The sequence below is a fragment of the Jaculus jaculus genome, chromosome 5 (genome assembly GCF_020740685.1).
Source record: "Jaculus jaculus isolate mJacJac1 chromosome 5, mJacJac1.mat.Y.cur, whole genome shotgun sequence".
Classification (NCBI taxonomy): Eukaryota; Metazoa; Chordata; class Mammalia; order Rodentia; family Dipodidae; genus Jaculus; species Jaculus jaculus.
Window position 1 is genome coordinate 8,982,510 of NC_059106.1, and position 25,593 is coordinate 9,008,102.

Here is a 25,593-nt window from a genome sequence, read left to right on the forward strand (position 1 = left end):
AAAGAAAGAATATTTGGACCAGAGCCTCCCAGCCGCTGCAAATGAACTCCAGATGTGGGTCCTCGGGACTCAAGCCTGGGTCCTTAGGCTTTGCAGGCACGTGCCTTAACTGCTGTGCCATCTCTCCAGCCCTGTGTTGCTTTTTGATGTATCTATATATGTGGTGTGTGTGTGTGTGCCATTTATGCACGCACATGTGAGGGTGCACATGTGCATGTGTGAGTGTGGGTGTGTGTGCATGTGGAGGCCAGAGGTTGACATGAACTCTTCTTATTTATTTATTTATTTATTTATTTATTTTGGTTTTTCGAGGTAGGGTCTCACTCTGGCTCAGGCTGACCTGGAATTCGCCATGGAGTCTCAGGGTGGTCTCGAGCTCTTGGTGATCCTCCTACCTCTGCCTCCCGAGTGCTGGGATTAAAGGCGTGCACCACCACGCCCGGCCGAACTCTTCTTATTTTTTGAGACGGGGTCTCCTCCTAAACCTGCAGGTCACGTATCTGGTTGGACTGGCTCTCCAGCAGCTAATCGCCTATCTCCGCCTCCCCAGCGCTGGGATTACAGGCATGTGCAGCCATGGTCATCTTTTCCATGGGTGCTGTGAGTCCAAACTCAGGTCCTCATGCTTACACAGCAAGCACTTTACCCACTGAGCTAGCTCCCGAGCCCCTCAGTGTTTTGTTTTCATTTTTCTCTTAGTTGTTGGGACACACACGAAGCCAGGGCCCCGTCTCTGCTCAGGAGGAGGTGAGGCAAGCTAGCCTGGTTGCATTGCCACTCAAGTTCTCACATTTACTGGCCCTTTGCAGCACATGAAACATTCAAAGGTGCCTTTGGGACCATCTAGCAAAATGGACATGGTACGCGCCTCGCAGAGAACACGCTCGGCCGCATTTACGACCACGTCACAGCAAGGCCAGCAAGCATCTCTGAGCCTCACAATCCTTTCTTCTCTTTTCTTCCCATCCATATTCATCACTGAGTGAATTATGACTGCATCAGCACCAAGTGCAGCACCAACCAGCGTGCTCTCCCAGCTCTGGGAACTAGGCATGCTGGGAAGACGGCCAGTATCTCCATCTCACAGTGCTGTCCCCTCTGCGAGGCGCTCACTGTGGGGTGTGCCAGGCAGCGCAGATACTCCACAAGACATCACTCACTCATCTGCGTAATCCCTCCCCAGGGACATTTCTCTGATTAATCTGGTTCCAGTTTGCTGCGAGGTAACATCTCCCATTTTGTACTAGTGTGTGGGCATCACACACACATGCAGCTGCATTGGTTTCCCGTAGATTCCTGGGTGTTCCGTGGACTTTGTGAAAGCCTTTCAGAGGGGGACACTTGCTGGAATGACAGCTCCAAAGGTGGCGTGCTTTACATCCATGTGCCTGGGATGTGAGCGTGGGTGCTCACGGCAGTCTGCGGGGTGCCACGTGGAAACAGGCTCAGAGCCACTCCTGGGAACCTGGAGCAAACGTGTCCCCATATCTGACAAGAATAAGAGGAGGAAGACTGTCCTAACTGGCCTCAAGGGGCAGAATGGAGACCTCCTCTGAGGGAATGGTGGGCACGCAGGTGGTGGCTGCAACATATGACCAAATACGACAGGTTTTCAGAGGAGAAAATTGGCAAACTAGAACATTTGGGTTTTTGCTTTCTCTATCAAGGTCTACACAACCGTTCTCTTCCTCCTCTGGGAGAGGCGGTATGCTTCTCAAAGACCGTGACCATAGAAGCCAAGTGCCAGGCAGCCAACGCTGGTGGCCTAGGCAAGAGCACCCCCACAGGCCTGCAGGTGGTCACTGCTGCTCTGAGCAGGACAGGGCACCGGGGACCTCAGGAAGCCCTCAGGAGTGAGCACAGGTCCGAGTCACTTTAAGTCCAGCCACCCTCTGCAGCAGAGAGGGTTTCTTGGACTTACTCTCCTCCCACCCACTGACGGGAGCTGGCTAATCAGGTCTCTTTGCGGGCAGCCAGAACCCAAGGTTCCCTCACCTTGTGCCCCAGCTATAAAGTGGGTACCTAGTCTGCTTAGGCACATCGCTGCCACCTCATGACCCTGCACTGAAGCCCACAGCCAACCTCTTACAAACCGTACCTCACTGAAGTCAGAGGCCTGGATTCCAGCCTGCGTGGCCAAGCGGGAGATATTTGTGACCACCCCATTACTCCAAGGTCCTCTAAAGCCTCACTTCTCACAGTCTAGTCTCTAGGTGCTCCGTGCTAGCCTAGGGGTGCCTTGGGCCCTCACTGCTGCTGGCAAAGGTGGTTCCCCACCTTTCCTTTCCCCCAGCGATCCCCAAGCTACATTCACTTCAACCCCCTTCCTGACACTGCATTTCCCCCTGCTGGGATCCTGATCAGCGCACTGTGGAAAATGCAGCAAAGCCAAAACGAGGCAGCACAGACGAAGGCAAGTGCTGGGGGACACAGGGCTCAGTCCCTGAGGTGCTTGCCGCAGTAGCTTGAGGACCTGAGTTCAGACCCCAGCGCCATGTGACAGCCTGGCATGGTGGCACATACCTATAATCCTAGCACTGAGGAGGAGGAGACAGGCCATCCCTAGGCCTTTCTGGCTAGAATGCAGAATGGAGTCTGGGGAGTTATATTTCTCTTTCCACCGAGGACTGGTCAAGGAGCTGGGCTAATCCAAGGCCAGTAATGTCTGGTCTGGGTTAGAGACACCTCTAGGTAACAGCTACCTCGTCAGTGTGCCAGGGCAGCAGCGCGATTGTGAGGCACAGGTGGACCCCAGAAAGCAGGGACTGTGAGCAAGCACAGGCCGAGGCTGTCAGGAAGGGGTTAGAAAGCGGGTCATATGGCGGGGGACGGAGGGGCGGGCTTAGGCTACCAGACCCTAGCAGAGGCTCTGGGCTCTGCCCCAAATGGTCAGGCAGACCTCAGCTCTTAAGATCCCCCAGTGATCCCCAAATTGCTCTGATTCCAATTCACTCCTCTGCCATTCAGAAGGTGGGCACCCTCAGAGAGCACCACAGGAATCCCGAGACTAGCCTGTGCCAAGCCTAATGTGGAGAGGACAGGAGAGGAGAGGAGGGGAGGAGAGGGGAGGGAGAGGAAGAGAGGGGAGGAGAAGGGAAGGGAGGGAAGGGAAGGATGAGAGAGAAGGGAGAAGAAAGGAGAAGAGGGGAGGAGAGGCTGAGGAGAGGAGGGGGAGGGAAGGGAGAGAGGAAGAGAAGGGAGGAGAGAGGAGGGGACGGGAGGGGAAGAGAGGCTACACCTCTGAGCAGAGAGCTGAATTCCAACTGTCTGGAAGTCAGAACTTGAGTCTCGCCAACCCCCAAAATCACAATTGGATCCTATCGTTAACAGGATGAACAGTAGAGGCATCCTTGAAGTGACCTCTGAGGATAAGCGGCAGGATGGACACCCCAAATCCTGTCTGTAGCCAGGGAAAGGCCCAGAGCACCCACAGGTGCCTGGTCAAACTCCCTCCACAAAACACAGACACACACACACACACACACACACCGCGCGCGCGCATGCACACACAGGCACGTGCACACGTGCCCGCCTCACCTGGGTCTGGGACGGCCTGAAGGCAGCGTCAAAGCTGCTCTGCAGGGAGTCGAGGAAGGGCTGCACCTTGTAGAGGCCGTGCGTGCTCTGGCTGGAGCGGAAGGCCACCACGTGGAAGTACTTGAGGATCTTCTCGAAGCGGGCCTGGCTCATGACGAGGGCCAGGCTGCGGTTGCTATAGAAACCACTGCTCCAAATGCTGAGGACGGACTCGCAGTGCGAGACGCTGGTGGACATCACGTAGCCCAGGAAGGCCTTCATCTCGGCCAGGGTCACCTCCACCCAGGAGCCGTCGCTGCCGAAGCGCTCCTGGAACTTCCGGGCGTACATGTTGGTCTGGACCACCATGCTCTTGAGCACGTTGTCCGGGACGAGGAGCTGGAAGAAGTCCACCGCGCTGGCGCTAGGGGGCATCTTCCGGGTTGGGCCTGAGGCGCAAAGACAAGCACACTTATTCTCGAAGCTACCATGACCGGATGCCTGGCAGGTCCAGCATCCCGGCCTCTAACCCTTCTCCCTCCTGCCTCCAACACTCCCGCCTGTCCCTTGGGTCCCCTGTCACGCAGAATCCTCTTGTCTTGTCCTCACGTCCCCCAGAGCCCTCGCATTGCCCCCAACCTGCCCCCCCACTCCTGTCCACCTGACCTTCTCATAGCCCGCCCTCTTGTTCCATCCTCTGTCCTCTCCCTTGTCCTTCACCCTGTCCTCCTGTCCCCTGGCCCTCCTGCCTCACCACACCAGGCTGCTACCTCACAGAAAACAACCGCTAGGAAACGATGCCCTTCTCGGGGCTGAGGCAGAACTAGCGCCCCACCAAACCCAGCCTACCAAGACTGATGGACGGCATGGGGATTCGGAGGTTAACGGGGGCGGGGGGGGAGGGAGGATGGGGAGGGGCCAGACTTATCTGTGGCTCTCCAGCTTGCATTTTATTAAGGTGATGCTATAAATAAAATGCTTCCAACACATGGGACCTGATAATTTTTACCCAGGAAAGAGCAATTTTTACAATTTTTTCACTAAGCATTCCTTCATGTTAACTTTAAACTCATGATTAATCCAAAGGGGTAGTTTCACTAATGGGAGCCTCACAAATTTTGACTAATGCAGATCCTTTGTACATACGTGCACACTTGAGCGCACACGCCCACCCATACACACACACACACACACCAAGGCTCCTCAACTTAAGATGTCATTCCTTAAGTGGACCAAAACCATTTGAAGTAGAGAACGCAATGCAAGAGGGCATGCACTTAACCAGACTGCCTGAAAGCCACGGCATGCACACAGTGTCAGCTGCTCCCCTAGTGACAGAGGCTGGGAGGGAGCAACGGCTGCGATGTCACCCCAAGCTTCAGGAGAATATCACGCAACAGGGAGCAGAGCCAGATTCAAAATTCAAAGTATGGTTTCTACCAACACGCACTAATGCTTCTGCACCAGCCTAAAGGCGAGCAACGCAGTCTCAAGCCAGGGACCATCTCTGTGCATGTCTACGGATTTCAGGAACCGTGGCTGTGATTTTACTTAAGAGGAAGCAGGATTCTACTTAAGGCTGGAAACAGTGTTCTGATTTATAGGAGACAAGCTTTCTTTTATATCTACCTGCTGCTTTTTTATTAAATCTTTTTTTAAAAATCTTTTATTTATTTTTATTTTGATTTATTCATTTATTAGAAAGAGAGTGTGTGTTTGTGAGAGAGAATGGGTGCTCCAGGACCTCCAGCCACTGCAAACCAACTCCAGATGCATGTGCCCTCTTATACATCTGGCTTTGTGGGTACTGGGGAAGTGAACCTGGGTCCTTTAGCTTTGCGGACAAGCGCCTTAACTGCTAAGCAATCTCTCCAGCTCTGCATGCTGATTTCTTTTCATTTTTTGTTTTTTATTTATTTATTTGAGAAAGACAGACAGACAAAGAGGAAGAAAGAGAAAAAGAGAGGGAGAGAGAGAAAATGTGTGCACCAGGGCCTCCAGCGGCTACAAATGAATTCCAGATGCATGTGCTACTTTGTGCATCTGGCTTATGTGGGTCCTGGGGAATCGAGCCTCTAACCAGGGTCCTTAGGCTTCACAAGCAAGCACTTAATCACTAAGCTGTCTCTCCAGCCCCTGCATGCTGATTTAAAAAAAAATATTCTATTTATTTATTTACAAGCTGAAAAAGAAAGAATAAGAATGAGCACACCAGGGCCTCTAGACACTGCAAACGAACTCCAGATGTGTGCACCTCTTTGTACATCTGGCTTTATGTGGGTATGGGGGAATCAAACCCGGGTCATTAGGCTTTGCAGTCAAGAGCCTTAGCTGCTGAGCCACCTCTTAAATACAAGCTATGTGTATTCTTTGGAGTTTCAATCATTGCTTAACACAGCCTTGCTTTTCCACCAGTTGACAGTCTCTGAAAAACATGTTTTCTACAGCAAAATAAAAACAAGGAATTTCAAAGGGGAAAGTGCGGGGGGAAGGGGAGGGAGGATATTACCATGGGATATTTTTTATAATCATGGAAAATGTTAATAAAAATTGTGAAAAGGAAAAAACAAAACAAAACAAAACAAGAAAGACAGGTAATGTTACCTACACAGCCGGGTTTAGAATCTGTGGGATGATTCAGGAAGGTGACTCCCTACACTTCTCACTCACTGTCTCTCCCAGCTCTAGTTTGCTCTTTGTAGAATTGGCTCACAAAGGTCGTCAGCAAAGAAAAATAAACAGTCACACACGATGCCCCACACAGCCCCAGCACTCGGGGACAAACTTAAGCTTCAGTGATGTTGTGGGCGTCACCTACAGGAACTCACTGATGGTGACGTTTTCCAAGGCAAACTCTTCAGTTTTCAGTCTACCTTGAAGGCAGGACAGCCACTTCACTCACTGTCCCAAATCACACTTTGGAAAATAATAATAATCATCATCATCATCATCATCATCAACTGGCCACGGAGGAGGCCCGGCTGGTATGGTGACTGCAGGAAGATGAGGCTGTGTCTGCTGGCATGGTGCCAGGTTCACCCACCCTGATGGACATAAGTGTATTCCAGGGAGGCCCAGCAGCCTCCTGCGGGTGGGGCCGTGAATTATTTAGCAGCGGAGCAAAGGGGAAGCCAGCATTACAATTGCTGAATCACCCTGACTCAGGGGAACGGAATCTCCTCTTTCTAAAGTTACCCTTAGCCTTCCCTTCCAGGTCACTCTGGTGGATGCCCACAGGCAACCCCGGGCTGGAGAAAGAAAAAGCTTCATGCAAGTCAAGGGCTCTGCCTTGGCCTCTCCGGGATGCTGTGACGCCTGCCATTTGAAACACAGTGGCACAAGGTCGTTCACGGGGCAAGGAGGGGAGGGGCGATACGGCTCCTACCTACAACCTCCAGCGCAGCTCACACCACAGGAAGACGTGGCTCAGAAGCAGGCCACAGGCCATCCACTACAGGTGACTTACAGCCAGGGAGTCCTCCGTCTGCTTATCCAGGACGGGAGCGTACACCTGCGCCCGCGGAGCACACCAAGGGCGCTTCCCCACCCGCCAGATACACCTACAGCGAGCACCTTCCCTCCTTCAGTCAAGCCCCTTTCCTCGGCAACAGCCACCTGCCACGGGGTAAAGAGAGCGGCGATGCTGAGGGGGCCAATGAAGGGCAAGGAAGCCTCATGTCAGCATGGCAGGATGGCTGCCCCGGGCAGTGGGGAGCCACAGGCGGAGGAGGCTCCCTGCGGGCTACAGGTCTCGCTGGAGCGGAGGACGTGTGTGTGGCCAAGGAGTCCAGGCAAAAACTCAGACCACACGGACATCAGTTACTTTGCTCACTGCCGTGACAAAGCACCCCGAGAAAGCTACTTAGGGAAGGCGGGAGTTCTGGCTCACAGTTTGGGGGAGTCAGCCCACCATGGCGGGGAAGGCGTGAGGCAGGAGCATGAGGTAGCCGTCGGAATGCTGCCTCCCACATTTAAGGTGCCAGACATGACCTCTGTATGACCTCTATATGACTACCTAGGAAGAACAGTAACACCCAGAGGCCCCAACCGGTGGATAAGTCCGCGACATCAATGTCCTATCAGGCAGAATGGCATTTTGAATGAGCAGTTTTGGGGGTAGAAACGGTTAGCAGTCCTGTGACAGATGAGGATGAAATAGTATTTTATCTTATTTTTTGAGAGAGAGAGACAAAGAGGCAGAGAGAGGGAGGGAGGAGAGAGAGAGAATGGGCACGCCAGGGTCTTTGGGCTGCTGTGAACCAACGCCAGGCCCACGCGCCCCCTTGTGGTCATGTTTGGCATTGCATGGTTGCGTCACTGCTGTGTCGGGCTCCATACCTGTGGGCTCTGGAGGATTCCAACAGGAGTCCTTAGGCTTCACAGGCACGTGCCTTAACCATCAAGTCATCTCTCCAGCCCCAGTATTTTATTTTATTTTTAAGAAGGTATTTATTTGAGAGAGAGAGAGAGGAAGTATGGGCAAGCCAGGGCCTCTTACTGCTGATGGTCACCCCGGGCAGTAGCACCCTTTCCTCTAGGACTTGGGGATTGTGGGATTCCCGTTTGCTGCCTCTAGACCGCAGGTGGATGGCTGAGTGATGTGTCCCCATGTGCCACCAGAGCCTCCTGTTCCCTTCTGAGTCTGGGTTTGGGGGGGCACTCCTACCCTGTCTGTCTACAGCTCTCCATGTGCTTCAAGGGGAGACACGCTGTCTTCAAGGTCAGTGTCAGCCTGGCTAGCTAACAAGAGGCTTCTGCCTGCAACACGCTCGTACAGTGGCCTGGGTGGCTTTTTTTTTTTTTTTTTTTTTTTTTTTGGTGTTTTAGGGTTTTGTTTGAAGACAAGTTTTCATATGCCCCACACTTGCCTCAAACTCGCCACGTAGCCAAGAGTGATCTTGACCTTCTGATCTTCCTGCTTCCAGCTCCTCGGTGCTAGGATTACAGGCATTGGTTTACGCAGCCCAGGGGATCGAGTCCTGGTTTTGTGTATGCTAGGCAAGTGCTCTACCGATGCAGCTACACCCCCAGCCCTCCTGCCCTGCATATTTTTAAACTGCAGTTGAAGCTTTGCAACACAAAAGCTTCTCTAATTGCCCCATCTCGTGGCAGGCAACAATATCCTCGGCTCAGCCTCAAATTATGAGCTGCGGGATGGAGCTCTCACAAAGACAAAGGCGGAGATGGGACAAAGTGTCCCTGGAGAAGATGGCAGGCTCACGGTAACACTTTCACTCGGGGACAGAGCCCGTCCTGGCTCAGGGCAGTGGAAGGCCAGCCAGCTGGGACATGGATTCTAAACAACTAAGAAAGTCTATTCTTCGGGGAACTGAAGGCCCGAAGGTGACCCGTACAAGCCCCTACCATCAGCATACCATTATTTCAAAGAACATCAGAGTGAAACCCAAAGCAGGCATTCTACTCCCAATGAACGTGTTCAACTTGGATGGCTCTTCAGAAAGGAAGCTGCCACGTGCCATTTTCAACTCCAGAGGCTCCTAAATTGGGGTGTCCAGTCTGTGCAGGAGACCCGACTCTAATTCAGAGTCAACAGTGTGCCAGGAGCATGTCTAGGCACTGAGGTCGCTTGTCACATTCTGGGGGGGGAAGGGGCGGTGGCATTTTACAGTTGAAGACCAAGCACAGGACTTGAACACACTGCTCCTCTAAGTGACAGGGCCTCCGTCTGACCCAGGCTGGCGGCCTGCCCTACGACACTGCCCTCATGGCATGCCATCTCCTTTCAGTGCTCCAGTGCTGACAAAGGCTGTGCCAGAGCCGGGCGTGGTGGCACATAACCTTTAGTCCCAGCACTTGGGAGGCAGAGGTAGGAGGGTAGCCATGAATTCGAGGCCACCCTGAGACTACACAGTGGATTATTCCATGTCAGCGTGGGCTAGAGTAAGACCCTACCTCGTAAAACTAAAAAACTAAAAACTAAAAAAAAAACAAAAACCTGTGACAGGCTACTCAAGTCCGGGGAGGCAGCCAGGAGGGCATGAGGAAGAGGAGGGTGGGAGGCAAAGACTCCCATCAAGAGGACGCTCACCCACCCATGCAGCCCTGAGTTGTCAGCGTGACAGGAGGAGAACCCTCAGGTATATTGTAGGAAACAAGCCACGATTTGCAAGGCAGCTGCATTTCTAGTCCCGTGAGCCCAGGAAGCAGCAGGCTGCAGGGGAGCGACGGGAAAGCAGGGGCCTTGTGGTCACCACTGACCCTCCAGTAAGTGGCAGCTCCCAGGCTAAACTGCCCTGAGCAGTTAGAGAGGTTTCACCGTAGTCTGATTTCTCCACATTCCTTTCCTATTAAAGGCAATCCAAGCCGTGATGATTAATACTGTCAATGTGACAGGCTCCAGAATCACCCAGGACACAAATCCCAGGGCACGACTGGAAGGGAGTCTCCAGAGCAGGTGAGTAGAGGTAGGAAGAGCCACCCTAACGCCAGGTGGCACCATTCCATGGGCAGGATCCCAGGCTGAATCAAGAGGACCGAGTAAGCTGAGAGCCAGCCGTCGTTCCTCTCTGCTTCCTGAGTAAGGATGTAATACGAACAGCCTCCTCGTGTTCCCACGGCCTTGCCTTCCCTGCCACAGGACTCTATCCCCCTGGACTGTAAGCGAGAATAAAAGGAAGGAAAAAGGAAGGGAGGGAGGGAGGGAGGGAGGAGGAAAGAGAACGGCCCTTCCTCTCATAAGCTGCTTCTTGTTGGGTATGTTGTCCCAGCAACATGGGAACACCACCCTAGAAAGGCCTGTACACAACCACGCTTGATTTTCACAGACAAAACCAAAAATATCTAGAGCGTACAGCTGACAGGAAACACCGCTGGCGACACAAAGCACCATGGGCCGTATGCCATCCCATTACCAGCCGCTCTGCCCGCTCCCAGAGCGCCCGTACACGCACCGAGCACAGGACTCGCCTCTCCAGGCGAAGCCCGTGAGCGTGAACAGAGGCAGCAGAGGGGCCGGGGGGCTTCGACCCCGCCCCATCACCCCACACGCTCCGAGGAGAGACGCGTCTGCCAACAGACGGACAGACAACGGCCACGCGAGTGGAGGGCACCTGTCCGCCCAGCCCGGGTGTCAGTGGGCTCACCTGACATACAGAAGGTGATCAGTACAAGGGACGCAGGGCTCCTGCCTATAGACCCTCACCGCAGCCAAAGGAAGCACCAGCAAGGAGAGCCAGGTCCCGCGGGGGGACAGTCCAGTCCCATGTCCTCCTTCCTGGCACCGCCTTCCTCCTGGCACACCCCCTCTCCCTATGCTGCCCCATGGCTTCACGTGCAGCTTTTCCAAGACACTGACCACCCATGAAACACAGCGCGCAGAAATTCTCTTCCAGGTGTCTTCGTGTCAATAAACACTCCAGAACTAGGAAAGTTCTGATCCCGTGACGGGCTGGGACGGAGCAGTAATGGGGTAAGGAGGGCTGCCCATGCACGGGCTCGGCCGGACAGGTGTGCGCCTTGGTCAGGTGCTTATGGAGATATCCCCTGGGCTGTTCTCCAAACCAACCCTGCCGCGCCCGCACACATTCTCTCTCCCGGGACAACAGAGACGGGACTGTGCACACCACAGAGCAGCAGGTAACCACTAACCAGAGGCAGCAACCACCACGGCTCTTAGGGCAAGCCAGCAGCTGTCTGCGCCCATTCCGAGAATCCAAAAAGTCCCACCTGGAGCCCAGATGTTGGCCATGACTAGCCACCAAAGGCCTGCCCTACGGGATGGGGACCAAGATGCCTGGGGACATGTTCCTGTCAGGTTTGGCAGGAGAGGACAAGTAGGAGGACGTAGTTTTTCCCCAAAGACCCGGGGTGTTTGAAAGACCAGCCCCAGCACTCCTCGGAGCTAGAGAAACGGAGCTGAGGGGAGCCCGGGCCCAGAGCCTCTAAGGGGAATGTTCACAACAGTGTCGGCGGTTTAAAGGAAGCTCTGGACATACCCAGACATGCTCCCATGCACCTCAACAGAGCGGCCGCGCAAACACGGAACAAATGGAATAAAGCCAGGATCGTCCCGGGCACGGCACTCTCTCCATGCACACAAAGGAACAGGCGTGAGGAGCATCTAAGACTTTTTAAAAAAAAATTTCCCTGAGAGGGCTGCAAAAATGGCTCAGGGCTTGTTTGCAAAGCCTCCAGCCTGGGCTCCATTCCCAAGCCTCATGGAAGGCAGATATGAAACACAGTTCAAATATCTGGTGTTCATGGGCAGCGGCAAGAGGCCCGGTCGCACACGCATGCACGTGCACACACACACACACACACACACAGAAATATTTTTTTAATTTCCCTGAGAACATCTCTAAAAATACTGTAACTATGAATAGAATAGCCCAGTCATTTAAAAAAAAAATAAATGTGGGGCTGGAGAGATGGCCTAGCTAGCGGTTAAGGCGTTTGCCTGCAAAGCCCAAGGACCTCGATTCCCCAGGACCCATGTAAGCCAGATGCACAAGGTGGCACATGTGTCTCCAATAGCTGGAGACCCTGGTGCACCCATTCTCTCTCTCTCTCTCACTGCTCCTTTCTCTCTCTCTCTCTCAACTAAATAAATAATTTTTTTGACTATATACATATATGGCATAGTAAAGAAGTAACAAATACAGAGAAAGTTCTGGTTGAATTTGAGAGAACAATTTGTCATGATGAACCTGAAATACAAGATTCCAGTGAAACTGGAACAGCTGACAAAATAGTTGAACTTAAACTTTCAAGGGATAGAGGTCAAAGAAACCATGTGGATTACACCAAGACTGGCTTTGGGCAAACACCAAGATAACTGCACTCAACGGCCGTGCCTGCCTCCATTTCTCCACCACACCCCTTCTTCCACATCTGCCTTTACCCCGCAGGTACGAGCCACCCAGACCCTGGGACACGAAGAAAGCGTACTGCTGGGTCCCATTATGTGGTGGATGTGGCTGTGGGTGTGGATGGAACCAACTTCTATCAAATCCTAGTGGTCACCGTGTGCACCTCGTCTGTAGCAGTATCAACACTCCCAATTTACTGCCTGCACTATCACACGGCAGAAGGCAGCTTGGAGATGCAAATTTCAACATTTCCAGAGCAAAAATAAAATATTGAAAATAATTTTAAATGCACCTGTGAAATCAGGGCCAAAGGGCTATAAGGCGAGGAAGCCTTGCCTCCGCCGGGAAGGACCCCAGGGGACCCCGTCTTGTTAGACACTTGTGAACATGACTACTTTGAGAAACTGTTCACTAGCTAATTAAAAATAAAGCTTTTTAAAAAAATATTTTTATGGGCTGGAGAGATGGCTTAGCGGTTAAGCGCTTGCCTGTGAAGCCTAAGGACCCCGGTTCGAGGCTCGGTTCCCCAGGTCCCACGTTAGCCAGATGCACAAGGGGGCGCACGCATCTGGAGTTCGTTTGCAGAGGCTGGAAGCCCTGGCGCGCCCATTCTCTCTCTCTCCCTCTATCTGTCTTTCTCTCTGTGTCTGTTGCTCTCAAATAAATAAATAAATAAATAAATTTTAAAAATAAATAAATAAATAAATCTGAACCTCATGTCAGAACCCCTAAAATGACATGGGGTTAAAAAAATATTTTTATTTATTTGAAGGAACATATGGGTGCACCAGGGCCCATTGCCACTACAAATGAACTCCAGATGCACACACCACTTTTTTAAAATTTTTATATATTTATTTGAGAGCAACAGACAGAGAAAAAGAAGCAGAGAAAGGGAGGGGGAGGGAGAGAGGGAAAGAATGGGTATGCCAGGGCCTCCAGCCACTGCAAAGGAACTACAGACGCATGCGCCCCCTTGTGCATCTGGCTCACGTGAGTCCTGGAGAATCAAGCCTTAAATGGGGTTCTTAGGCTTCACAGGCAAGCGCTTAACCACTAAGCCATCTTTCCAGCCCCACACACCACTTTTTGCATCTGGCTTTATGTGGGTACTGGCGAATCAAACCTGGGCTGGCAGGCTTTGCAAGTAAGTGTTTTTAATAACAGCCATCTTCCCAGCCCACATATAGATTTTGTAAGTAGAAAAGTGTCATAATGCAGTAGTGTGTGTGTGTGTGTGTGTGTGTGTGTGTGTGTTGCTGGGAATAGAACCTTGAGCCACAGCAATGCTATGAAATCAATCTGACCTATAATCCAGCCCTCCAAGCACGTGGCAGTCCCAAGGGTCCACCATCCCTCCAGGGAGAGGGGGATTTCATCTAGAAGATCAGAGCAGGATTTCAAGGTTCCCAGCCTTGCCAGCGTGGGTATTCTGCTGCAGCCAATCTGTCACTGTGCCCATTTTCATCCCCTGAGCAGGGTCCAAAAGGACCCACAGGAGAGCAGGTGTGGCACCCAGCCCTGGGCCCCCTTTACAGCCCTCAGTCCCGAGAGCTCATGGTCCTTCCTCTTCACAGACCTCCCACGGCCTCCGGTGCCTCCTCTCTGAGATGCCCCCTCCCAACCTAAAGTTTCCAAGAAGGGAGAAGAGAGCCGACAAGAAACGCGAGGCCGCACTAGTCTCGTACAGACTGAAAACACAAAGACCTCAGGGGAGGCATTGTTAATGAGGCTGGAAGAAAATAAGAGGATGTTAAAAATTTACTACGGCAGTCAAATAGCTGTGTGCGCCTTCCACGGGTTACAAACGGTCCTCTTGATAACCAAGGGTACTGTCCGTCAAGCTCTGGGAAGAAGAGATAGCTATTAGCAAATGCTGGGGGTGCTTGCAAGTGCAAGTGAGGGGAAGGGCCGAACACGGCCAAGCAGGGGAGGGGACGGACAGCAAAGACAGAAACACCCAGAAAGTCAGGGTGGACTTGAGTTTTCCAAGACTCCAGCTCATCTGAGCTTTCCCTCACCACATGCCTTCTATTTTTTCTTTTATTGTTGTTGTTTGTTCTTTGTTTTTTTTTTGTTTGCTTTTTTTTTTTTAGATGGGGGGGGTCTCACTTTATACTCCAGACTGACCTGAAACTCACTCTGTAGCCCAGGCTGGCCTCAAACTAGTGGCAGTCCTCCTGCCTCAGGCTCCCACGTGCCGATGTCGTCAGTACGCAGACACCGGGAAGAACACGCCTCGTGTCTCTCTGGTCACATTAGAAAGGCAACAGCTACTTTCTCTTTTTAAAACAGATTTTATTTATGTGAGAAAAAGAACAAACCAGAGCCTCTTGCAACTGCACACAAACTGCAGACGCATGCATCCCTTGCTACATCTGGCTGTCCATGGGTGTTTGGGAATTGAACCTGGGCTGGCAGGTTTTGTAACCAAGTGCCTTTAACCACTGAGCCATCTGCTCAGCCAAGCCACTTCCTCTTAAGCAGAGGATTTGATGGAGACTCTCAGTCACGCACCCCCGGTTAGGTGACAAGCCCTTACCTACAGGTGCACTGAAGAGGTAGGAAGAATTATCCCTTAAGGAGATGAGGTGTCATGTCCCTAAGAAGCCCCTTCCTCGGTGCAGTTTCTCAGACTCTCACTGTGGAGCTTGCCTATTTTTCTGAGTTCTAACTCAACAAGCATAACGTTTCCCTTTTTTTCCCCCTCTCTCTTTCTCTTTTTTGGATGCAGGTGGGGACCCTAAGCACTGATACTTTGGGGCCTCTCTTTATTCTCAGCTCTAGCCCCTGATTGGGCTATCTCCTTCTCTTTCTTATGGAAAACATCTCACTCTTGGGAGTTTTTTTTTTTTTTTTTACTATATTTTCATTAATAAAGTCTACTTTTAAAAAATATCTTTTAATTTTTATTTACTTGAGAGAGAGAAAGAGGAAGGGAAGGAGAGAGAGAATGAGTGAACCAGGGTCTCCAGCCCCTGCAAACGAACTCCAGAGGCGTTTACCACCTTGTGCATCTGCCTTATGTGGGTCTGGATCCTGGGGAATTGAACCTGGGTCCTTTGGCTTTGTAGACAAGTGCCTTAACTGCTAAGCCATCTCTCCAGCTCAGTAAAGTCAACTTAGTTTCCTCACCTATTTCCTTAATTCCTCTTTGGTGTGTGACAGGAACTCAAGAGCTTTAGCCTCTCGGATATCCAGCTGGACCAAGAGGCCCATTGCTCTCAAAATCCTACAACATATTTGGAGGTCCCAGTGAGATACTGTCAGGTGAAGTGTGAAGGTCTGATTCAGGTGTCCCCCATAAACTTAGGTGTTCTGAATGTTAGGTTACCAGCTGATGGAGATTTGGGAATTAATGCCTCCTGGAGGCAGTGTATTGTTGGGGGTTGGGGGAAAGCTTATGGGTTGTTATAGCCAGTTTCCCCTTGCCAGTGTTTGGCACACTCTCCTGTTCCTGTTGTCCACCTTATGTTAGCGAGGGGGTGATGTCCACCCTCTGCTCATGCCATTATTTTCCCCTGCCATCATGGAGCTTCCCCTCAAGTCTGCAGATTAAATTAAACCTTTCTTCCCCACAAGCTGCTCTTGGTCAGGTGATTTCTGCCAGCAATGCAAACCTGACTGCAACAGTAATCTTGGTACAGAGAGTGGGGTTGCTGCTAGACACCTGACTATGTGGCTTTGGCCTTTTGGAACAGATTTTCAAGAGGAATGTGGAAGGATTTGAAACCTTGGCCTAAGAGATGCCTTGCAGTGCTGTAAGTACAGCTTGATGGACTATTCTCATCAGAGCTGCAAGACCTGAATGTAGTAAGAGCTATGTACTGTGAGGTTTGGCTTACGAAGGTAAGAAAGAGCTTTGCTTGGCTGGGCTAGATGCATTTTGTGTGAGAAGCTTGCTGTTATGCCCATTTCCTGAGAATTTGTACAGGGTTGCTTTGCATAGAAATGAACTGGTGTGAGCAGAGGGATATGGCACAGAAAAACAAAACCAAAAAAATCTTTGGGTGAACTGCTGCCCATTCAGCTGCAATTGAGAGATTACAACCTTTGAGATTGGGCCAGCTGACCTGCACTGGGGCAACAGGAAGAATGTAGACTCTTTTGAAGGGGCCTGAGTGCTCAAGGAGTGTCCTGTTCTTCAAAGTCTGATTTATTCCCCCCTGGATTAAGAAATTGGCACCCTACCTGGTATTATGGAGTATAAGAAATGTAAGAAAGAGGGTCACTGAATTTGCAACACGGTCTTATGTTTTGGAAATGGCCATGGGCAATGTGTAGCAGGTTTGCTGGATTGCCTGCATGGAGACTCAATGGAGCTGTGAGGACAAAGCATAGGTTGCAGTGGATTCCCAGTGGAGATGCTGAGACCACAAGACGGCTGTTAAGGAAAGCTGCCCGCCCAGATGAAGTTTTCCAGGACTGTGAGTAGCCTAGCTAGAGGAGTGGAACTGGAACTCCACAGACTTGTTGCTGGTTAGAATTATCGTACTTGGAGATCTGTCACTGGCTAGAGTTGTTGGACTTGGAGCTACAAAGTTTGATGTTTGCCCTATTTAAATCTTGTATTGGTTGAGTATTTCTTTGCTATGCCCAATGCCACCTTTTTTTTGAGGTAGGGTCTCACTGTAGCTTAGGTTGACCTGGAATTCACTACGTAGTCTCAGGTTGGCCTCAAACTCATGACAGTCCCATCTCTGCCTCCCAAGTGCTGGAATTAAAGGCGTGCACCACCACATCTGGCCCAATGCCATATTTTGCAGTGTGTATGTGTATTCTGTCATTATGGGGTTTTGGTTTACTTTTAGTATTAGGGCACAGTTAAAAGACCTTGGACTATGGGAATGTTTGAACATCATTGGGATTGATAAAAACTATGGGGACTTTTAAAGTTGGATGAATGCATCATCATGTACGGTTATCAGTTTATGGGGGCCAGGGGCGGAATGTCATGATTTGATTCAGATGTCCTCCATAAACTTAGGTGTTCTGAATGCTAAGTTCCCAATTGATTGAGACTTAGGAATTAACGCCTCCTAGAGGCAGTGTATTGTTGGAGGCAGGCTTATGGGTATTAGAGCCAGTTTCCCCTTGCCAGTGTCTGGCACACTCTCCCGTTGCTATGTCCACCTGATGTTGGCGAGGAGGTGATGTCCACCCTCTGCTCATGCCATCGATTTCCCCTAGAGTCTGTAAGTCAAAATAAACCTTTTTACCCACAAGCTGCTCTTGGTTGCGTGTTTCCTGCCAGCAATGAGTACCTGACTGCAACAGGAAGTAAACAGGAAACCTACTTTGCCTGACTCCTCTTGCCCTTGACTCTCAGTGCCCAAGATTCATTCTCAGCATCTAATCCAAACCTTTCCTGCTGTTTTCAGAATGTCTTGAAATAACCACCACTGCTGCTGTGAATGTCATCTGCCCCTTCACTCCACGTTCAGGTGCAGAGCTCAGTGGGGCAGAACATCAGGGGTTAACAGCACATCGAGCATTTTCACCTCTGAAACCTACAGTGGCAAAAGGTATCTTAGGGACGCTCTTTGTGGGCCTCCAGCCTCTGACTGTGACTACAACAGGATGGCACTGAGCTGTCCACGTCTCACCTACCAGCACTAGGGAGCCACAGCCTGCCTCTGCAGGTCCTCCAAACCATCCCTGCTGCCCAGATGACAGTGAATGCAGACGAGCCCCACCCTCCATTGCCCTCTCCTCCCGGCACCTATGTTCCCTAGTTCCTAAGGTCACAGGCTAGTCCCATCACCCACCCACACCACCTGAGCAGGCCTGGAACCAGAGAGAGAAAGAGGAGTGTGCCCTGCAGTCAAGAAGCTGGGGCTCTGCTGCATGTGGTCATCCATATGATACTTGCCCCCCAAAATCTATGTGAGCCATCCCCCTTGCGCCTCATCTAACAGAACCGCACCTTATAAGGACAAGAGCCTGAGAGATGTTTTAGTCTTCCACAGCCTCAGCTTGGGGCTTCCTGCAGCCCGTCAGCACTAGATGTGGTCACAGAACTGGGTGGTACTTGTGATGTGTGCAAGCAATGAGGCTCTCTCTTCCTCCCTCCCCACCCTTTACCTGCCCCCCCATCCATTGTTCCCCTCCATTTTTGTCAACAACCCTGTAACAAGAACAGTATCCTCTTCCTCTGCGTTGGAGACGGGGGGATGTGTTTGCCTATGTAGCCCAGGCTAGCCCCCACCTCTCAATCCTGTGGCATCACTCTCTCACGCGCTGGGATGACCGGCGTGTGCCCCCGTACCAGCCACGCTCCTCCTCCCCCTTTATGTGAGTCAACCCAAAGGGAACAGCAGCTGTTCAAGGTCCCACGGTGACTCATGTACAACGTAGAGGCAGCCCTACCCAGAAGCGCTTCTCTTCTCCGGTCCACAAAGCCACCCCAGGACCAAAACCTCCCCACCAACCACCGCCTGTATCGTTCTCTCCTGACGCTCACTCCAGCCTGGCGCTGCCCTGAGCACTTCCGTGCCAACAGAGCAGGAGGACCTTGCTTCCAGCGTGCCACCTCCCCACGGCCAGCCAGTCCCCTCGTCGTCTGTGAGGGCCCCCCTTCCCCCAGCCGCGGCCGCACCTCTTCCTTGCCTCTGTCCCCAGTGTCGCCCACACTCTTCCGGGCCGCTGCCTCAAAGCCCAGCGCACCGGTCCCCCTGCTCACCCGCAACTCCGCGGAAGTGCTCCACGGGCGCCTTCCATCCACTCACTCCCTTCAAGGCGAATCCTGTTTCTGAGGCTCTGAAGGACTGTCCCGCCTCCTTTACGACCCACGCCACTGCCCGAACGTCACACTGGCCACCTTGTCCTGCGTGCTAGCCTCCCTTCTGCCGCGACTCCATTCCCGCACCACACCCGGTGCAATCAACCCCTGGGGCTTCTCAGACCTCCTCCACGCACTTGTGGAAGTCTAGCCATGCCAAGGTGCCACGCCAGAGACCAGAGAGCCTGTCTTCCACAGCGCCAGGCGCCATCCTGTGGGGTCACCGCGTCCTCATCTTCCCACGAAATCGTACTGCTGTCCCCATATCACAGATGAAGCGACCTGGAACTGAGGAGCTAGAGTGACCGGATGCGCACCATGAGGTCGGCTCCTACAGCTCGCGTGTGCACACGGGCGCTTCTACGGAAGCCGAAGGACAGCCTCAGGTGTTGTTCCTCTTCTTTTCAAACGTTTTACTGACAATTTTCATATGCACATAATGTATTACAACCCCCTCCTGTTACCTTCCTTTGTCCCTATCCCCAGTTCCCCGTCAACTGAACCCCTTCTTCTTTCTGTCTGGTCCCCCTTGTTTTGAGACAGGGCACGCACGAGCATGGAGCGCACCAGGTAGGCTAGAGTGGCTGGACACCTTCAGGGATCCTCCCGTCTTTATCCCCCCAGGAGTGGGACTGCAGGCAGACACAACCCCTGCCTGGCTATTTTTAAAATTTTATTTATTTATTTATTTGTTTATTTATTTATTTATTTGAGAGCGACAGACACAGAGAGAAAGACAGATAGAGGGAGAGAGAGAGAATGGGCACGCCAGGGCTTCCAGCCTCTGCAGAAGAACTCCAGACGCGTGCGCCCCCTTGTGCATCTGGCTAACGTGGGACCTGGGGAACCGACCCTCGAACTGGGGTCCTTAGGCTTCACAGGCAAGCGCTTAACCACTAGGCCATCTCTCCAGCCCCCTGCCTGGCTTTTTTAAAGCATGGATTCTGGGGGCTGAACTCAGATCCTGTCATACTTGCAAGGCAAGCACCTTATCCACTCAGCCATCTCCCCAGACCTCCCTCCCCAGCTGCTCCCGCAGTTCTTAATTAACACCGCAATCCAGCTGATTGTTAATCTACTCAGTGCACACTTATCCACTGCACGAGGCAGCTCCACAAAGTGGGGTCATGCATTGTCTCTACTGTAGCCCCAGAACCTCGTCCCACACACTGGAGGGGACTTGGGGAGACTGTCCAAAGCAGGTAACAGGCAGCCAGGCCGGGGTCTGGCTGGGTACTTCCCACATTGATGGAGGGCAGAACCCCACACAGAAAAGAAAAGCAGTCATTCATGCCATTTCCCTTGACTGAATTACGCAGAGAAATGAATCCTGCTTCTAAACACCACATTAGTGTTAATGATAGCCTCAGGGCACCTGGCCTCCCTGTGTGGGGCTCTGGGCAGGGCACACCCAAGCTAGGCCTGCTCTGGACACTGTCCCCTACAGGAGCCCACTCCACGGGCCAGTCATTCATGGATGGAAAGGCCACCTTCTACCCCCATCCTGTGCGGAAGTCCACCAGTATCTCACCCACTCTCACCTTGCCCTCCCTCTGTGCCAACGCAGAACAAGAGGGAGCTGCAATATGCTCCCTGCCAAGCCAGGGTGGCATCAGGACTCAGAGAACATCCTGTGAGCAGAGGGGCACCAGGCAGAGAGGGCAGCTGGGCAGAGCCACAGCCACGTCTGCAGAGACCCAGGCTCACAGCCCGCGGAGGCTGGGCCCCACCGTGGCGCTCACACTCAGGAGCGCTGGACTGTCCACAACGAAAGGAAGGTAGCTGATGTCACCCAGGAGACAAAGGGCCAACGCCCCCGAGACAAGCAGGAGACAGCACACACCGAAGCTGCACAGGGTGGCTCAGGCCTGTCATCTCAGCACTGGGGGGACTAGACGCAGGAGGATACCCCAAGTTCAAGACCAGCTTGTTTCATATAGTAACTTCCTGGCCAACTGGGGCTACATAGAGACCGCTACACACACACACACACACATACACACAAGAATGCACCTTCAGCCATGAACAGAGGGCAGAGCCGGGCCAGGCGGGTACCTACGGCCATGTTCTCCCAGGAAGGGAGACAATGACAAAGGCTCTTTTCTTGTGAGCAGTGCTTTAGAGTTTACAAACTAGCCTGTAGTCACAGCATTCGGAAGGCCAAGGTAGGAGGATCGCTGTGAGTTGGAGACCAGCTTGAGACTACATACTGAAATCCAGGTCAGCCTGGGCTACAGTGAGACTCCACCTTGAAAGAAAGAAAAAAGAAATTCCTCACACGGACCCCTGCCTTTCTCATGATGAGGTTCTGAAACGCCCGTCATCCTGGGCACACGGTAGGCAATGGAAGCGAAGGCCAGGCTGAGCTGCGGAATTTACCAGCTGCCTCCCAGCCCAGGGCAGCTGCTCTCTCAGCCAGAGCCTGCGAGGACACGGGCACGCTTAGCTAGTCACTGGGCACTGGTCCGAAGCCACTGCCCCCCCATCCCGCCGAGTGTGCCTGGGAAGGGGCAATCAACCCCTGCCTACATTCTAGAGCCAGTCCAATCACAGCTGCTTCCTGGGCCACCCACTAGGGAGGCAGCCACTCCCACACAGCCATGGCATCCTGGCCCCTAGTGGACAGCTCACACAGCATGGGGCTACTCCTCAGCGTCCAACACTTGCTCAGCAGGACCTTTCTACTGCTTGGGCAGCCTTACAAACCACCATCACATACCTACCACTCACTCTATGGCAGAGCAGGGTGAGATCACCATCTGCCAGGCTTCTCCATGCCCACTGCAGGTGTTGGCCGCCCTTTGAGCCCACGGCCTACAGCACCCGAGTTCCTTCCCTTCAGACACTGAAGCAGGTGACCAGGACCGAGCAGACCCACCCTGCCCTTCGCCTTGAGAGCCCAGCATACTGATTACGCCTGAGGCCACACTTGCCCTGTCCCGAGCTCCCTGTCACACCACCCTGCGCAGAGTTCCGCCTTGAGCATGTGCAAAGCTCACCGAGCCCTTCGGCATGTCTCTCAGCCACTTCCGCGGGTCTCTCACACAGTTTAACTTCGGACCACGAGCACGGTTCTGTTACGGTGGGCTGCGGTCCTGCCCATTCCTCCTCGTTACCACATTGACATTTTGGGTTTCAGGTGCTGAGCCAGCAGGAACCAACCAGTACCATGTGGCATCCTCTGTTTCAATAAGGCCATTTCTTAAAAGATGTCCTGGGTTGACTGTCCCCAAGGCAGGACTGCAGTAAGGTCTCATACTGGGTGACAGGGTGACCAGCCATCCAGGTCTTCAGAGGACTTCATCTCTGAAACCAGGACAGACTCAGCAGACTGGGACGGCTGGTTGCCTGGTGTGAGAGGTGACACACCTGGTGTGAAGACACATGCCAAGCACCCAGGGCTCAAGCATCCGATGACGTTGCTCATTGTGACAGGAACGTTGGCCTCGTTCACACTGCCTCTGGTTGGGGCTGGGGAGGGGCTGTATGCCAGTGGTTCTGTGCCACCCACTGGCTTACAACGCCTGAGAGCTCGAGAACAACCAGACACAGTACCCGGGACGGGTGGGCGTTTGACAGAGCCGATGCTCGTGGGTGTCCAGTCTGGCCATCAGCTGACTTTTCCCGACTCCATTTCCAGCTATCCAAACAAAGCCTATGCCGGGGCGGGCTCTCTGGGCTCAGGCCTTGTAGAGAGAAAGCTGCGTGGGCTGGCCAGGTAAGCAGGGGGAGGGGCAGAGGCCAGGAGACGGGAAGGCGAGATGGCCAGGCCAGGCTGAGCCATCCCGATGATGTGTCACATAAACAGAGTGGGGTGAGCCTCAGAGACACAGCAGCCCACCCGTCCACCCCAGTGTAGAAACACAGCCAGGAATCTCTGGCATAAAGTGAGCTGGTTGTGCAGACAATTAAATTTATTAAGTATCAGAGCTAGGGAAATAGTCCCGTTGGCAAAGTGCTTGCCTGGCAAATGTCAAGACTTGGGGGAAGTCATGAGCCCTAGGGATGTGATATCTGCTGGTGTCTGGCTAAATGTATACACTATGCTCACCAAACTGCCCAGACTTCTCTTATGTTCATACTCATAGATTAATGCTCTTCTCACTTTTGGTTAGAGAAGCTTCTCTTTTCAGATGGCAGTGATCTTGGGATGATTCATAATTCTCATAGGGCTGAGAAGAAGTGACAGGGGAGTGCTCAGCACTGCAGTATCTCCATCATATCTTCCAAGGCTCAGGGTCCATTGCAGAAGAGGTGGTGGAAAGAATGTAAGAGCCGAAGGAAGGGTAGGACTCCTTACAACATGATCCCCCAGACACAAAATGGCCTGAATATCCATGACCTCACAGTGCCTGACAATACCTACATAAGACCATCATAATAGGAGGAAAAGATGATGACATCAAAATAAAAGAGAGACTGATTGAGAGGGGGCAGGGATATGATGGAGAATGGAGTTTCAAAGGCAAAGTGAAGGGGAAGGGAGGGAATTACCATGGGTTATTGTCTACAATTATGGAAGCTGTCAATAAAAAATTTTTTAAAAAGACTTGAATCTGGATCTCCAGAACCCACCTAAATGCTGTCAGGCCTGGCAGCCCACCTGTAATTCCAGCACTGTGGGGCAGGGATCGCATCAGACACAAGGGATCCTCAGAGAAAGCTGGCTAGCTGGACTGGCCAAATTGTGAGCTCTAGGTCCAAGTGAGAGACCAATCTGTCTTACAAAATAAGGTGTTAGCCAGGCATGGTGGCGCACGCCTTTAATCCCAGCACTTGTGGGGCAGATATAAGAGGATTGCTGTGAGTTCAAGGTCAGCCTGAGACTACATAGTGAATTGTGGGTCATCCTGGGCTAGAGTGAAACCCTACCTCAAAAAGCTAACTAAATAAATAAATAAAGTGGAAAGCAATATAGGAAGATAGCCAACCTGTGCCCTCCAAATGCCCACACATCCACATATCCACAGGCCCCAGAAACGCACACATGTGAACACACATACACATGAAAAAACTAAAAAGTACTAAAGCGGGCGTGGTGGCACACGCCTTTAATCCCGGCACTCGGGAGGCAGAGGTAGGAGGATCACTATGAATTCAAGGCCACCCTGAGACTGCATAGTGAATTCCAGGTCAGCCTGGGCTAGAGTGAGACCCTACCTTGAAAAACAAAACAAAACTAGGAGACTTCCGGTTAAGATGGCGGCGTAGGTACCACGCCAAAGCCGCCTAGGGGGGAAAAAGACCAAAAAAACTCAGCAAAATATACACTTTTACTAAAAAGTGAGGTGTATAGGAAATTGAGGCGGCAGCGGAGAAGTAGAAGAGTTCCAGAGCATCCAGAGCCTGCACAGGTGGGAACAGCGGCTCCGGGGCGGCTCGGCCACCCGCCGCAGCCGCGGAGCGGCAGAAAGCCGCCGGACTCTCGGCTCGAGCCGCAGGACAAGCCAGGTGCGGGATTTTCCCCTCACACCGCGCTCTCCGCAACTCGGGAAACATGAGGGGAGAGCGGCAGCGAGCAACGGAGGGAAGAGCAGACCGCGAGGTAGAAGCACACGTGGAACAGCGATACAACCAGAGCAGCCGCGGCTCCCTCCCCTCCCCCACTGCCTGAACCCAGCTCCAGCGAACACAGCAGCGGCCCGGGACCCGGCCACGCCAACTTGGGCTGACGGCGGGACCCAAGCAGGAGCAGAGTTCGGCAGCAACTTCAGCGGCTCCAGCACCAGTACCAGCAGCCCCAGCAGCAGCGGACCCAGGAGCGGCAGCGGCGGCAGATCCCGCAGCAGCGGCTTCGGGGTGAGCAGCGGCGGTGGACACGGCAGTGGCAGCTTCAGCAGCGGTGGGGGTTCCGGGGGTGGCAGCTACAACAGCAGCAGAGGCAGCAGCAGCGGCTTAGTTTGCCCCGTAGGAAAAGCAAGTGCCCAGCTCCAGAAATCAGAACAGCAGCCCGACGACCCAGGCAGCAACTTGACTGAGACCACAATCACCCAAGGTAACTGGGATTGCACCAAGGAAGGGTCTCACTTGGTCACAAGCTGACTTAGATACCTCCACAGACCAGAAATCTAAACCTCTTTGTTGATAGAGGATCTGGTCATTATAATAACTACTCTTGCATACATACTCGGGGCCGTTTTTGATTGAATGTGTACAGTGTTTAGTTAAATTTTAGAATCTACCAGTATTTTATTCCACTCAGCCTGCTTGAATACTCCTATAGCAGGGAAACTCAACCCCTAAGAACATCTTTGTAGATACTCTGAGAGTCTTAAGAGCCACACCTAATACCTTAAGGTCCTACCCTGAAAATATATTACATCAAATCAATTGATACAGCTAAGAATACACAGCTAGCTAGAAAATCCAAGCATTAACTTAATCCAAGATGCAAAAATATATACATTATAACACAAGAAACACTAAAAAGCAAGACGATATAAATCCACCTAAAAGTATTAATGCATC

At 52.3% G+C, this 25,593-nt stretch overlaps 1 protein-coding gene across 1 annotated transcript in view; it reads right to left on the bottom strand.

Moving 5' to 3' along the window:
- The window catches only part of Pgbd5 (piggyBac transposable element derived 5), an 83,214-nt gene that overhangs the window by 14,322 nt on the left and 43,299 nt on the right, over window positions 1-25,593 (bottom strand). The window contains exon 2 of the mRNA XM_045148645.1: window positions 3,538-3,965. Coding sequence (XP_045004580.1) covers window positions 3,538-3,965 — 428 coding nt within the window. The remainder of the gene's footprint in view (window positions 1-3,537; window positions 3,966-25,593) is intronic.